We start from the raw sequence: 16,222 nt of genomic DNA on the forward strand, positions 1-16,222 counted from the left end.
ATGCTTTAAATAACAGAAATCATTTTGCAAATAGTTTTTATATTAATAATAAATATATAAAATGTAATTTTTTTTTACTTTTATAAATAAAATTTAAAAGGTCAAATGTTTCCATTTGAATGTCTTCCAGCAGCTTCACAATAGCCTTCAATTTATTTTTATAAATTACCTGTTTATCTTTGGTAATTTTTTAAAAATTGATTTATAATCGTAATCCATAAGATCCAAGAGTAATAAAATTATGAGGATAATTAGTCCCTATTAATTTTTCTGAATTTTAAGAGTAAATTAATTATTTATATCAAGGTAATTAAATTATTTTATACATTATATATATTGTTAATTATGAATATCTATTGGATGTATGCATTAACGCATTTAACCTATAAACTATGCTATTTTACAGCATTTAAGACGCAATTTTGTCCAAAAACAAGCTTAAAAATTTTTGCGATTTCCTGTAGACTAATGAAATCCCCAAACGGCCTTCGGTAGGCTAAAAGTGACTTGTACTTAGCTCAATTCTAGAATTAAAATATTTTAAAGTAAACGTACGAGTATTATTATTATTATTGTTATAAGTAATCTGAGTTTGCATATATTCATGTTGAATATTTTAATTGTAAACGTCTTCTTTTAAACTCTTTTCCTAGATAAAACTGTGCATTCTAATTTTGCTGCTTTTGTCCAGAATACAGTAAGAAAAAACCAATTGTGGCCGAGTGCAAAACGAAGGGGATGGATTGATTAAATATTAAATACACTAAATACTTTTTTCTGTGAATATTCTGTGCTGAGACTGGAACGTCTTATATACCGTGAAATACAATACTTACGGATTTCATATTTTAGAATTAAAGTTGAAGTACCCGTTGCACCATTAGTTTTTATCTTAACTTTCGGGTAATTCTGATATTAAAGCTTACCTTTGGATTAAGAGGTTTTTTTAAAGATTCAAGAAACAGATTATTCCATTCTCTGAAGAATGTACTCATAAAAAAATAGTTCTCCGTATTTATAATTTTAATACCATTAAGTTCACTGATATGTATGTCCCCAAACAGAGTTCGAGGAAGAAGGAAAGGTTAACCTCTGGACAGAATTACATAAAATGGTTATGGAAATATCGGAGAATGAGAATTTAATCGTTAGAGTAATTTAAATGGACACGTGGAAAGATGTAAAAGACGGGAAAGATGAGTGCACAATGGATGAAGTATAGGCAAGAGAAATAGAGAGTGAGATAGAACAGTGGAATACTGGAATACCCAATAGCGTTTGACCTGGTAATAGTCAACACTAACTTCGAAAAGAAACAGATTCAGCTTATAACTTAAAAGAATGGATCCCCACTCTTGTATGTTGTAAGTTGATGAGATTAATTAAGCCACATTGACTAGTTTAAGTATCGCAGGAAACATCTTAAGGAAATTAAGGATTCTAAGGCGATTAACGGAGAAAGTGAAGCTGCGCAACATAGACTGGTAGTAATTGATTGGGTGTTAATAGCTGACAAAAATTTCCAGAGACACCCAGAACAGAAAGAACAAAGGATAAAGTGGTAGAAATTGAAAGAGGGAGAGTTGAGTAGAGAGATTATGGAAAAAGTGCTTGGAGGAATAAAGTTACTGAAAGATATACAGAGAGTTCAATTAATATATTTTAAAAAAATGTTGACGAAGCGATATTGGGAAAACATCAGAAAAAGGGCGATCTTATGGAAAGAAAACTTGATGGTGGAACGAGGAGGTGCAAGTTACAATAAAAGAAAAGAAGGAAATGACGAAAAGGTAGAAAATGACAGGTAGCAGGGAAGATAAAGAAACATATAAGGCAGGAAACGAAAAGGCCTTTTCGTTTGCTATTTTGTCAGTTCCTCTTAGGACTTATCAACTGCCAAAGAGAAAGGCAGTGAGTGGATAAGGCCTAAGAGGAACTGGAAAGAAAAGATGGGAATAGGCAGCTGATAAGAATTGCGAAAGCAAGAGACAAGGCATCAAAGGATTTCATATCAATAAAACAGATAATAGATGAGAAAGGTAAAGTGTTAACTACCGAATGAGCAAAATCGAAGAATGCTATGTAAGGACGGGGAGCTAAATGAAGGAGTGGCAGCAGATATAAGCAAGAAGGATATGGAAAGGATACTTATAAAAATAAAGAATGGAAAAACAACAGGTGTTTATTAGACCCCATTAGAGGTATAGGCGAGGAAGGTTTTGATATTCTATGGGATCTTATGAAAAGGCTACGGCAACAAGAGAGGATACTGGAATGGAGGAAAAATATTTTGGTGCCAATTTATAGAGAAAAAGATGTCCAGGAATGTAGCAATTATAAAGGAATTAAATTGATGTTACACTCAATGAAGATTTGAGAGAAAATTGTGGAAGGAAGGTTAAGGAAAAAGGAACTATAGGAGCGGGACACTTTGGTTTCATGCCAGAAAGAACAACATGCCGTCTTTGCTTTTAAGCAGCTGATGGAAAGCTACAGAGAGGTGCAGGCAGAACTGCACACGGTATTCTGTAACGACGGTATTCTTCACGGTATATGGATAAAGCGAATGACAGGGTGTCTAGACAAGAGGTATGGAGATATATAAGGGTAAAGGGAATATCAGAAAAGTAAATATGACTCAAGTAAAGAGTAGTGTAAGTGTAACGAAGCGATTCACTGTGAGAGTTGAACTGCACCAGAGCTCAGCTCTCAACCCGTTTCTGTTCGATTTGGTAATGGATGTATTGGTGAGAGATGTAAAGAGCAAGAGACCATGGAGTATGCTATTTGCAAATGACATTGAACTGTACGAAGCATCTTGAGATAAAGTAGAGAAGAAACTGGAAGCGAGAAGTGTGAAGATCAGCAGAGCTAAGATAGTCTGTATGATATTTGCTGGAAGAAATGAAGTTATATACAACGCCAATTGAAAAGTTACTAACAAATTTAAGTATCTTGGATCATATGTGGAAAATGCAGGAATGAGTGCTGAAATCCAGCATAGAGTTTAGGGTAGATGAATAAACTGCAGAAAAATGAGCTAAATGCTGTGAGATAAGGAAATAAGCTGTAAAATGAACGAAATATTATACAAAACCGTGTTAAGACCTTCAATGATGTACAGTACATTGTTGAGACGTGGAAAATTACAAGAACCCAGGAAAAGAATATTGAGACGACGAAGATGAGAGTGCTGGGATAAATGAGCAGTGTAACGAGGAAGGACAAAAATAGAAATGATTACATCAGAGGAACGATAAAGGTAAGTCCTATCAGTTAGAAGATGCAGAAAAGTAAATTAAGATGGTTTGGACAAGTGGAGAGAGAAGAAGCGAGGAGTATGCGGAAAGAGAATTGGGAAATTGGAAGTGATAGAGAAGAGTTAGTAAAGAAGACCGAAGCTGAGATGTAGAGAGAAGGTGGCATAGGATTTGGAAGAGTAGATGCCCTTTATAGAAAGAACTGGAGAAGACAGATCAAAGATTCTTCTTCTTCTTTCTAGGTTTATATGGAGATGCTAGCCTTATAGGCTTGACATGGTTGGAAATCGCCAGACGTACGATTCCCGCCCTTTTTGCTTTCAATTCAAATTTGCGCACGTTACGGAAGCCGTTGGAGATCGATGGTTGGAAGACTGACCGTTAGAATAACGGTCGACGGTTTAAATCGACGAGCGGCCATTGGTCGGCGACGGCCGGACGTTGGTCGAGGTTTCCCCGGATTTAAGAATGCTGGTTGGTGGATCGGCTCAGGCTCAGTGTTGCCGTTCCTAGTACATTTGTACTTTTCGGGTACATTTTGCTTTTTCGAGTAAATTGAAAGTACTGTACACTTAGATTTTTAGTACATTTTGAGTACATTATAATATTTTAGTACCATTTATGGTACAAAATAATATTTCATGCCTTAACGAGTAAATGTGAAAAAAATTAGTTTAAGAGTCTCACTAGTGTGACTAGTGTCACTACTTGCTAATTTGATTTACCCAATCACAACATACACATAGCGTATGTCGGTCGACGTCAATAACATACAGAAGTTGCACGTGCAAATGTCTTGACTCAGTGGTCCTCTTTCACACGTGTGTCAAACGTTTCAGTCGTCTGCACATTTTTATGACCTTGACAAAATTTTTCACGCTACGTGGTCCAAACAATTCAACTTTGTCAAACAAAAATAATGGACAGGTAAGGAAATCAATGATTTTAAACTTCGTCAATAATATCAAAATATCCTTTAAGTCAGAGTCGAATTATTACAGAAAATAGTTTTGAAATTATACAAGTATAAATAATATAAATACTTGTTTTCTACCACTATAATTTAATTCTTAAATTATGAACTTCAATTTTAGTAATCTTGGTAAAAGAAATAACTTTTGTTAATTTGAATCTGTCCACGCATATTTTATTTATAATTTTTTTTTTATCCATCACTATTATATTTTTAAAAAATCAACTTTTGATGCTGTAACTAATAATCATCTTTAACAAAAAAAACCATACAAACTATTTTCATAAAATCTTTTTTTGAAATATTTAATTTTAAAGTATTCGTATTTAACAAGTATTCATCAATACAAATTTGAAATAAGCACAAAAATTGAGTATGATGGTATATTAATATCAAAAGCATAGAAATAGTACATTTTGAAGGAAAATAGTACATTTTTTGAAGGAGCTTCAGTACGTTTTGAAATTTCATTGTGGCAACGTTGCTCAGGCTCCGTCGAGTATAAAAAGAACAGCTTTCGGCGGGAAGGGACTCGCTTTTGAAATCCCGGAAATGTGGTTCTCGTAACTTTCGAACTGAGTGCTACGTTGCCCGGAAGGACTAAGGCCGGTGCACTGAAATACTCCGCGGGAAGGGCTGCAAGGTGTTCTTTCGACGGACCTGTTTCTGACTTTATTACCATATAACGTGTTGGATTGTGTATGAGTTGAAACACGCTGTGTAAACGGTTCACATTTATGTATCTTTGATTGCCGTAATTCAAGTCGAGTTACAGATGGTTGTTGTGTGTTAATAAATTACTGGTTGTAGTTACGTACCGTAACTACTGGTGACTTATTTTGAATTTACTAGGCTCTTTCTCCGAATAGACGACAGATCAAAGATGGAAATGTTGACCCACGGGAAGAAGCAAAGATAAAGAAGAAGAACGCTACTGATTTGCATACAGATACTTTCCAAAGAGAATAGAGTGATACTATTGCAACGGCTTTTAGGAGAGACAACACTTTATCGAATATACTATACAGTGGACTCGATCTATCGTTGTTAGCGGGACTTGAGGGAAAAAACGACTACTGCGGGATAACGTTTAACACGGGAATTTTATGACGTCGATGCTTTTATTGTTTATATCGCATGGAACGTGTATTTTCCAGTGATAGGCTTCCTCTATAGTTTTCAATTTTTTAATAAGACTTTTCTCACTTGTCTACACATGATCTCTAGACAACGTGATAATTTTTACAATGTTGCCAGGCTTTAAGAAAAAAATGTCGCCAATAACATACAGTATTTTGTAAAGCAGTAATCAAAAATTACAATAAAAGACTGGTTAGCTGTAGTCAAAGGTTCAACTGTTAAATTTGACATGCTTTTATTTATAGTAAACAAAAATTAGTACAGTAAAACTAATTTACAGTACGATTATACGACTCAATTGGGGACTGGGGTTGGTCGGATAACTGAAAACATAGATAACCGAAAAGTATGAAAAAATACATTAGTATAGTATATTAGTATATCCCATGTAATTAGTATATTAGTATATCCCACGTAATTAGTATATTAGTATATTTCTATTAACCTACTTCGCGTTGAATTTTCATCGATGTTAAGCCTAACAAAATTTTTTAAAAATAATAATCGTCGCTATTGTATCGTTAAAAAATTATTTCTTTATTTTGCACAAAATAAATACAGTACTGTACTGTATACTGAAAAATATAAATCAAAAAATATATATATTCGGGTTACATATTTCGGGTTATGTAAAGCAGGCTTATACATTAAAAAAAGAAGTCCAAAATTTTCTTTTGATTCACTGCTGACACTCGTTTTTTGCCGCTAAATCTCGCAAACGTTTTAAAAACAGCAATTTGATAGCTCTTTAAATACTGGCCTCCCTTTCATGGTCGAGCCAGCGCTGCCAGCTAAAACACAAAAATTTAACAAAAATAATATTAAAGTAGCCAAGACATAGCCAAATATTGTAGCGCTACATTACTAGCGGACATTTGAATTTGCCGACTAGAACGCGGTCGGTTAACCGATGTGACGGTTGATCGGGGGTCGGATAATCGATGCTCTACTGTATTTCAATTTAGCGCCCTCTATTGTGAGTAAAACGATTGACGCGGGATAACATTTTTTTCAGTTAAAATACAGAACGAACATTGCGGGAAAATGAACAATGCGGGAACGAAGAATACGGAAAAAATTAACATTATATATACAGTCAAACCTGTTTTAATGCGGTGGATAGGGACCGCATTAAAAAAAACGCATTAAAAAAATCGCACGAAACTTCACGAGTGGCTATAAAAAATAGTTTTCGCAACACAATTAAAAAAATATTTTTTATGCAGTCAATAGGGACTGCATAAAAAAAGTCTCACATAGAAAATAACTCAAAACCGTATGAAATAGAATTTATTGACAACAGATGTCAGCACTTGACTGCATCGTCTGGTCTATCGTCTGTTTTACATATTTTTGTCCAGGTGGTGTTTTGTTGACTTAAAAAATAAATTATTTCATTTTTTGCATATTCATGCAATAATATTACTATAATAAGTTCATTTATGCTGTAATAAGTTTATTTAGCTATAATAAGTCAACGTGACAAATCGCACGAGACTAGTCGCCAACTATACCGCACAAATAAAAAATCGCACAAAGAAAACCGCACAAATAAAAAAATCGCATAAAAAAATCGCACAAATAAAGAATCGCACAAAAAAAGACCGCATAAAACAGGTTTGACTGTATATAGGTTCTTATTTGGGACTGGCAAAAACAACCGACAGATACGATAAAACGATTGATGCGGGAAGGATAGATCGAAAATCCACTGTATATTTTTAATACATCAAACAATGAAAAGAAATTTTACTTATACGAGTTATTAGTATTGGAAATCACCAAAGGTCTAAATGGGTAAAAAATTCTAGATATAAAATTGAAATAATCACCGACTGTGTGGTATTTGAAAGGACTGCAATTGAAATTGTACAAGATCACTTTGAAGGGATTTTACTAGGAAAATGAACGTCGAACATTATCCAGAAACAAGAATGATGCACTTAGTCGCTTTGTAGTGAGGATCAAAGACAATGGTTAAGACAATGGCCAAAATTATAAATCGATATTTAAATGATCCAAATTTTTTATTTTTTCTTATATTACGTTTTCTTTTTATTTTAATTAATTTAGTTATTTATACAGAACAGTTCGGTTAAAGAACAGTTCAGAAAGCGAACAAATCGGACAACGAATACCTCACAGAAGAAACACAAGAAGATATGTGAAACTATATTTTACTGGAACCTACGAATAGTTTATGAAACGAGACTTTCACAAAGATTTTTGTAAGTGCTTTCATGAACTATTTATTTAAAAATACTGACAATATTATGGGGCCTAAAAAGAGTGGAGTGCCAAGAATTTAAACTCCACTTGGCTATAATCTTTTGCTTAGTTCACTATAGAAACTAAGCAAGAGATTATAGACAAGGTATAGAGTGAACAGAAGATATCTGATGTTGCTAGACATTATGGCTTCAACAGCTCCACAGTAGATATAATCTTATCTAAGAAAGATATTGGCTAATCAAAATAACTCAAGCAGTTAAACGAGTAACGAAAATCACATCTGAGAAACAAAGATGTACCGGTACCATCCATGAAAAAATGGAGAGATTACTTTTAGTTTCTTATTACATATAAATAAACGTAGAAAGAAATTATATAATTTTTAAATTTATTTTCTGGTATGTCCAGAACGAATTAATCATAATCCCATAAAAATCTATAGTAAATAAATAATCCGCTAAAGCCACGGCACACCATGCGATTACCAGCCGCGCAGGCGACCGCGACTGCTACAAGCGCGAGTCGCGCGCGTCTTTTGTGGTCACACATTGTTCGTTGACGTTGCAACTCGGAAACACGTGACCCTACAATTAACCAATAAAATTACAGTACAGTCAAACCTGTTTTTATGCGGTCTTTTTGTGCGATTTTTTTATGCGATTTTTTATTTGTGCGGTTTTTTTGTGCGATTTTTTATTTGTGCGGTATAGTCGGCGAGAAGTCTTGTGCAATTTGTCATGTCTTACGTTGACTTATTATAGCTAAATAAACTTATTATAGTAATATTATTGCATGAATATGCGAAAAATGAAATAATTTATTTTTTAAGTCAACAAAACACCACCTGGACAAAAATATGTAAAACAGACGATAGACGAGATGATGCAGTCAAGTGCTGACATCTGTTGTCAATAAATTCTATTTCGTACGGTTTTGAGTTATTTTCTATGTGAGACTTTTTTATGCGGTTCCTATCGACCGCATAAAAAATATTTTTTTTAATTGTGTTGTGAAAACTATTTTTTATAGCCACTCTTGAAGTTTCGTGCAATTTTTTTATGCGTTTTTTATGCGGTCCCTATCCACCGCATAAAAACAGGTTTGACTGTAGTTTTTTTTTTTTTTACTACTTTCGTGAGTTTACCGACATTTTACGCTCTACTTCAGAGCATTTACGGAATTTTAGCCAATTTTCTTATTAAACTGGCAAGCAGTTCCTTTTCTGAAATGTTTGTTTGTTTTTAAGTCATGGCAACACAACCCTTTGGCGATCTGCCTAGGGGGATGCCTTCCGGGAGGTCTATTTAAGGGAAACTGGCCGGTATTTAGAAGTTACAGACGTGGAGAAAACACGGAAAACTCCACGTGGCCAGCCTGTTCGAGCGAGGCGCGAACCCACGACCGAACTCCCAGTGTTCAGAGAACAAAGACCGCTTGGCCAGTGGTGGGCCTTTTTCTGGAATGAATAAAAGAAAAAAATAGGCGATTATTTTGATAGAACTGGGGCCCTATTCTGGTCATCGTCTCTCGTCTCTCGTCTTTCCCAAGCCGGTCGCTGATTGGCTAATCATTTGTTTACGTCTCGAGAGATCGTCGCGTCTCTCTAAACGCGATTCTGGACAACTTTTTCTCTCTTCGCTTCTCTCTTTTATCAGAGACGAGCGGATAGCTGTCTTTCAGCCGGTCTTTCGTCTTTCGCCTCGATTTCGTTATATCCAATATGGACGACTCCATGCTACTCGTGCTATACGATCGTATCACAAAACGTTCCCTATCTCGAGAAAGAGTATTTCGCGATAGAGATAACGCTTTTGATTTAGATGATGATGAATTTCGTTCAAGATTTCGTCTAATGAAAGAAGCTACCGCGTGGCTGTGCAACGAATTGCGGGATGATTTAGTCCGGAGAAAGTCACGGACCGTAATTCCACCAGAAGTTTAGTTATTGATAACCTTACAATTTTTTGCTTCTGGTGGATTTCAAAGAAATGTCGGTGATCACTGCCAACTTAAAGTTGCCCAGTCGACAGTGTCCCGAATTATGCCATCTGTAGTCAACAGTATCATCCGCCGATTGGGACACAAAATTTCTTTTCCTAGGAGTAGAGAACAACAATTGGATGTGTCCTCTGGATTTTTTATCATCAGTCAAATGCCAGGAGTTGTGGGTGAGTAAATTGTTTTTATTTGTTCATTAGAATATAATATAGTATGTAATTACTTTTATTTTTTTAAATAGCTGTTACAATTTATAATTTTAAAATTAGTGTATAAAATGATAAAGTTTCTTATTTAATTATATGATGATTTTTACTATTTCTTTACTTATTGCAGGAGCTATTGATTGCACTCATATTGCAATCAAGGCACCTCCAGCCTCCAAATATAATGAAGAATCATTTATCAATAGAAAAGGATTTCATTCTATTAATGTTCAAGTTGTAAGTATTTATACAAATTAACCATCTAACTATAAATAAAATTAATGTCTTTAATAAAGTGGTATCTTTAAATTTCTATGTCAAATCACTCATTTCACTATCAATATCACTTGAATACAAGATATAAACAACTATTATTCAATTGTAATAAGACTAAAATTATGCTTTTAGGTGTGTGATTCTCAGTTGAGAATTTTGAATATTAACCCATTGTATCCGGGGCGCATGCATGATGCTTTTATCTGGCGAAATTCTACTCTGCGGGAAAACTTTGAAGATGGAGTAATAGGAAGAGGATTATGGTTGCTTGGTAAGCATATATTTCACAGACATATTGTCTTTTGAAATATTTCGGTGTCATGTAATTCCAAACTAAAACAAAAATGTAAAGACATTATTTTCTTATTAATTTGGTATGAAAAAGTAAATACCATTCTCTAAATTATGTTTACAGGAGACAGTGCTTATCCTTTAGAAACATGGCTGCTTACACCTGTAGGTAATCCATCAGCAGCTGCAGAATTAAATTACAATGCAGCTCACAGAAAAGCCAGAAACACCATTGAAAGATGTTTTGGTGTTTTAAAGCAGAGGTATGAGAAATTCTCACATTTTTCTTACTAACAATTTACTAATTTTACAAAATTATATATTAAAATTCTTATTTTTAATTATTAGATTCAGATGCCTTGACTTGAAGTCAGCTGGAGGATTACAATATGTTCCAGAAAAATCAGCAAAAATAGTGATGGCTTGTGCTATTTTACATAACATTTGTGTAGCATTTAACATTCCTTCAGAAGAAATCTGTGGAAATGATGATGATGATGATAGCATAAATAAAATGGAACATTCTGCAAATCAGAATGCTGTAAATGTCAGGCAACAGTTAATATTACAGAGATTCTGTTAAAATAAACATGAATGAAAAAAGTGAATTAATTTTGTTTCCAGTCTTTATTCTTTAGAGACTAAATAAATAAGTAAACACACTAAGTTATTATTTAGAAATATTTATTTATTATTTATTTCATTTCTAAGTACATTATAAAATAAAAAAAGAGACAGACAAAATTGTTTAAATTGGCTAGCAGTACGAACACATCACGCAAACTGAAAAAAGAAGACACGCATGTAAATATAAAAATATTGTTTACTCAATAAATTTTTTAAAAAGTATTAAAATGTTAAACAATTATATAAAATAAATACCCTTTGCAGAGTTTGCAAGATTTCTTTGAGAATATTTTTCTCTTCCATTATATTATTTTGTCGTCTTATTAGTTCATTATTTTCTGCTAGGTTTTCATCTATAGATGAAAGCCTACATAAAAAAAATGTATATATATATATATATACACATAAATGACTAGATACTTTTAATGAAACTAGACAAAGCATTTAATCAAAGAGAAATGTTTTAATATTTTTATCTAACTATATTAATATTTTAATCAATGAAGTCAACTTCAAAGTAAAATAAATTCCAAAAAGATTATAAGGTTTACCTTGTTAATAATGAATTTTGATTAGATGCAGATTGCTCTATAAATGAAGTTACAGTATCTTCATTTGAAGATCGGTGACGACGACGACGACATCCAGAATCTGGCATTACAACGGGAAGATTAAAACATTTAATTTTAAAACTAAATAAACTTGAAGTCAAGAAATATAATTACTTGACAATAAATAACTTACTTGCAGATTCAAGATCTTCCCTCTCAACTATTTCACGATGTGGTTCCACATCATTTCCTTCGGAAACTATATTCTGTATCTACGATATATAAATATAAATATATATATATATATAGACTATATTTAATATATAAAAAATGAATTTATAAATAAAAAGGTATTACTTACATTATGTAAAGGTTCAACGGAACTTGTAGTGCAAGCTCCAAGCTCGTATAAATTTTCTTCTTCCAATCCAAATTCTTCGTTCCCAATTAATGACACCTTTTCTTCAAGATCTGTTAATGGTGGAGTACTTCTTTTCCCTCCACCTGTTCTAAGTATATCTTTCCTTAAAGCAGCCGCTTTACTTTTCGTTGGGGAACGCCACTGACTCCATCTTTTTTTTAATTGTTCCACTTCGATCAGTGGACCATCAGCTAGACAGTTCACTTTATCCCTAATTTCTTGCCATCCATCTCGTAAAGTATTTTTGGAAATATTTCCGTCCAATTTTCCTTTAGCTAAATATGGACGCTTTTGCAACTCGGTTACCAACATTTCCATTTGTTCCGATGATAACATAAGTCGAGACATCTTGATTACCTCGTGCCGTACCACGTGCTCTATATTTTCGTATTCTGCACTTTCGAAAATTGTACAATTTCATTGGTTAAAATTCTATACCGCGTTGCGCGCGCAGATAACCCGAACATGTATAATCAACCGAATAGAATCGTGACGTCAACGACAAAGACGAGATCGTTACGAACGACCAGAATCGCCACTTTGTATGAGAGACGAATTTCGTCTCTCGCTTTGACGTCATTCGTCGGTGAAAGAAGAGACGAGAGATAAGTGACCAGAATACGGCCCTGGTGAGAATACACAAAAAGATAAAATCTTTATAAAACGAAGAATTAAAATTCCACAGGTATTTGTGAGCCTGAATAAGCTCAATGAATCTCGATTCTGTAAAAGTATTAATCCTCTAACTATCCGCCACGAGGATGAACTATTTTCAATGTTGTCACCGTATGACTTGGCACAAAGGCGTTTGCCGATTGGATGCACGTTTGCAATCGGCGCGAGTAGAACAAACTTTTTGTTTCTAGTCGCAGGTGCAGTCGTGCCGGTTTTCAAAAGCTGTGGTCACACCATGCGATTTCAAGCCACGCAGACAACTGGAACCCGCCACGGCTGTTCCCATTAACTACTAAACCCCCTTTGAAAACCGGCGCGACCGGCGTATCTTTTTATTCTTGCCAGCTGTATCAAAATAATCGCCCTTTTTTTCTTTTATTCATTCCAGAAAAGGGCCCACCACTGACCAAGCGGTCTTCGTTCTCTGAACACTGGGAGTTCGGTCGTGGGTTCGCGCCTCGCTCGGACAGGCTGGCCACGTGGAGTTTTCCGTGTTTTCTCCACGTCTGTAACGCCTAAATACGGGCCAGTTTCCCTTAAATAGACCTCCCGGAAGGCATTCCCCTAGGCAGATCGCTGAAGTGTTGAGTTGCCATGACTTAAAAACAAACAAACATTCCAGAAAAGGAACTGCTTGCCATTTTAATAAGAAAATTGGCTAAAATTCCGTAAATACTCTGAAGTAGAACGTAAAATGTCGGTAAACTCACGAAAGCAGTCAAAAAACAAACTACTATAATTTTATTGGTTAATTATAGGGTCACGTGTTTCCGAGTTGCAATGTCAACGAACAATGTGTGTCCACGAAAAGACGCGCGCGACTCGCGCTTGTTGCAGTTGCGGTCGCCTGCGCGGCTGGTAATCGCATGGTGTGACCATGGCTTAACGAACAATTTGGGTAGCGACATTGTCTTTGAACGAATTATGTTCGTTAATTGATCACTGCTGTAATTGTTTTTTAAATTCGTGATATATTTAGTACGGTTATTTTGTAGAAGTCATTTGGACATAATTTTTTTAAATCGAAATTTATGGAGTAATTGAACTTATACCTTTGGCATTTGCACAATTGATATGATTTAAAATTTTAAATTTTTCAATCTTTCAATGTATTAAAAGAAGATTGAAAAATTTTTATAAAATTAATTTTTCTAATGAAGTGACTGCAAGTTATTTACTCATTTAATTCATTTATAATTAAATTTATGTTCCATAGTTAAGTATCAAGTTTAAGGTAAAGGTTACGAGTAAAGTAAGACAATTGTACAATTTTTTCTTAAAACAGTTGAAATTTTTTTTTTCAACAAAAGAAAAAAATTGCAGTAGTTTGTAAATGTAGAAATAAACAATTATTTCATTTTTATTGAGTTTAAAACTGAATTTCTCATTGATTAATGATCGAAAAATTTTAATTTAAGAGGGGAGGAAAATTGTTGGGCATATGAACTTCATGTGCATTTAATGTGTCAGAAAATTAGACTCTTGGGAATGAGCTATTTTTTGTGGTTACAAATAAATAAAATATCTGATTATTTTTCCTTATCATTAAAGAACCAAAGTACATTGTTTCATAAAAATTTTTAAAAATTCTATAAAATTACTCTAGTAAACTTCAAAGCTTATTATGGCTATATTCCCATCAGTTACCTTATATTATTCTTAATATATGTGGTGTCTGTGGATGGCTGAGCTGAGCGTTAAGAAGCGTATGTAAAACTCAGTTTAAGAAAACACGAAGAACTTCTTATAACATATAAGGACGTACACTTTAATATAATACAGAGGACGTTACAACACGAAGAACACTAACAAATCGTCTTGAGGCGGACACGTCGTAGCTTCTTCCTTTCCTACTCTTACCGTCGTCTTCTTTTCGCCTCGGGTGAGAAGAATGCGCTTAAGCTTCGTCTTCGTCTTTTTCCCGCGTGCGCCAGAATGGGTGCGCACGACATTTGGCTTGACCATGTCGCTAGCGCGGGGGATGGGCACCACATATATGTATAATAATATAAGAAACTATATTAAGAAATATATGAAATTATAGAAAATTCGTTAAAATTAAAAATATATTTTCTATTATAGCTCTCCAAATTTTATCGTTTTTGGGTTAGACTGTCGTTAATTGTCAATAACAAATGAAAGTTGAAAGTTGTCAACAACTTTCAACTTTCATTTATTATTTTATTTTCCTTCATAAAATTAAGCAATTGACTGCCTTGTATGATTCTATAAAAGAAATTGTAAGATTAGTTGGATAAGGAAAGGTGACTGGTGGGTCATCTGTCAAGCCTTCCAGGAATTCTTTCCACGGAAAACTAACACCTATTAGACACGTGATGGAAAACTAACATGTGAAGAAAACTGAAAACTCCACCTGGCCACCCTCGGACGGTTAGTAAAACGGTCAAGGTGGAATCTTACCGCTCTGTGGATTCGATAATAAAAGATAAATAAAATGATAGAATAAAAGATAAATAAAATGATAGAATAAAAGATAAATAAAATGATAGAATAAAAGATAAATAAAATTAAAAATGTCATAATCCATCCAATGCTGGATGGTAGGGCAAATTGGATTGGCTTTGATGAGGAAGAAACGCGACATTTAGACAATCTGCCAAGATAGGAGTGCCTTCCGGAAAAACTTTGTATTGGTACCCATACTGCATACCGATTAAAGTGGTGAAAACAGTTTTCTAAAGCAGTGGTTACACCTTGCAATTTCCAGCCGCAAAGGCAACTACAATCGCGACGGATGTTCCATATAACTAGTAAACTTTTATATTTTATAACTTTATTTTTTATATATTTTTAACTTTTATATATTTTTTAACTTTTATAAACTAGTAAAATCCCTTCTAAAACCGACAAGACTTCAGCGGGTTCAACCGCGACCAGAAACAAAAAGTTCGTTCTACTCGCACCGATTGCAAACGCGCATCCAATCAGCAAACGACTTTGTGCCACATCATACCATAGAGCAGTGATTCTCAACCTTTTTTTCGTCACCGTATACTTTTAATAATTTAAAAGTTTGGCGGCACACACGGTTACTTTGGTAAGTACCGCAGGACATTCGATGACGTCATAACTGATTTTTAAAAACAGTTAGTTATTTAGGTCACGTTTTTTAAACTACCATCAGTTACCTGTAACACCGGTTACGATTTCCAAACGCGCCCTAGAAGGTAGAACTGATTGAATTACTTGTCTGACGTCGCTTATGTATGGGTATCCGCAGTGGCGGTACACTTCAAAAATCTCGCGGCAGTGGTTGAGAATCACTGCCATAGAGTATGTTTAGTAGCAGGGGTTCGAACGTGCCCAAAGTGGCACGTAAGGAGGAATCATCTGACACGCAAATGTCTCATACAATTTCTGTCTTTTCCAATCAACCTTTCGGTTTATCACCTGATCATCCGCTTTTCAATCAGATTTTTTTTAACATTTATTCTAATTAAAGCATATTCGTTTATTTCTTTAAGTAGGCTATCGTTATTTGAAGTCTGAAACATTGGCAGGCATAAACATCTTTAAAGCTAGGTATGCTTACTATACGGCACTCAGGCTCA

The 16,222-nt window shown here is 34.3% G+C and overlaps 1 protein-coding gene and 2 long non-coding RNA genes across 3 annotated transcripts; 1 reads left to right on the top strand and 2 right to left on the bottom strand.

The window, feature by feature from the left end:
- Positions 1-10,574: 10,574 nt before the first annotated feature.
- On the top strand, positions 10,575-10,984 carry LOC136972798 (uncharacterized). Its single transcript, XR_010880392.1, has 2 exons — positions 10,575-10,639; positions 10,725-10,984. It is a non-coding gene; the product is annotated as an uncharacterized lncRNA (long non-coding RNA).
- A 59-nt stretch (positions 10,985-11,043) lies between these two features.
- LOC136972799 (uncharacterized) lies at positions 11,044-11,341 on the bottom strand. The gene is made up of 2 exons (XR_010880393.1): positions 11,259-11,341; positions 11,044-11,159 (listed from the first exon to the last, which is right to left on the bottom strand). It is a non-coding gene; the product is annotated as an uncharacterized lncRNA (long non-coding RNA).
- Positions 11,342-11,550: 209 nt separating this feature from the next.
- Positions 11,551-12,323, bottom strand: LOC136972711 (uncharacterized). Its single transcript, XM_067267319.1, has 3 exons — positions 11,916-12,323; positions 11,748-11,826; positions 11,551-11,654 (listed from the first exon to the last, which is right to left on the bottom strand). Exons 1-3 carry the CDS (start codon positions 12,321-12,323, stop codon positions 11,551-11,553), a joined length of 591 nt encoding a protein of 196 aa, XP_067123420.1.
- Between the last annotated feature and the right edge of the window lie 3,899 nt (positions 12,324-16,222).

This window comes from Centruroides vittatus, unplaced genomic scaffold (genome assembly GCF_030686945.1).
Source record: "Centruroides vittatus isolate TY-2023 unplaced genomic scaffold, ASM3068694v2 contig_301, whole genome shotgun sequence".
In the NCBI taxonomy this organism is placed as follows: Eukaryota; Metazoa; Arthropoda; class Arachnida; order Scorpiones; family Buthidae; genus Centruroides; species Centruroides vittatus.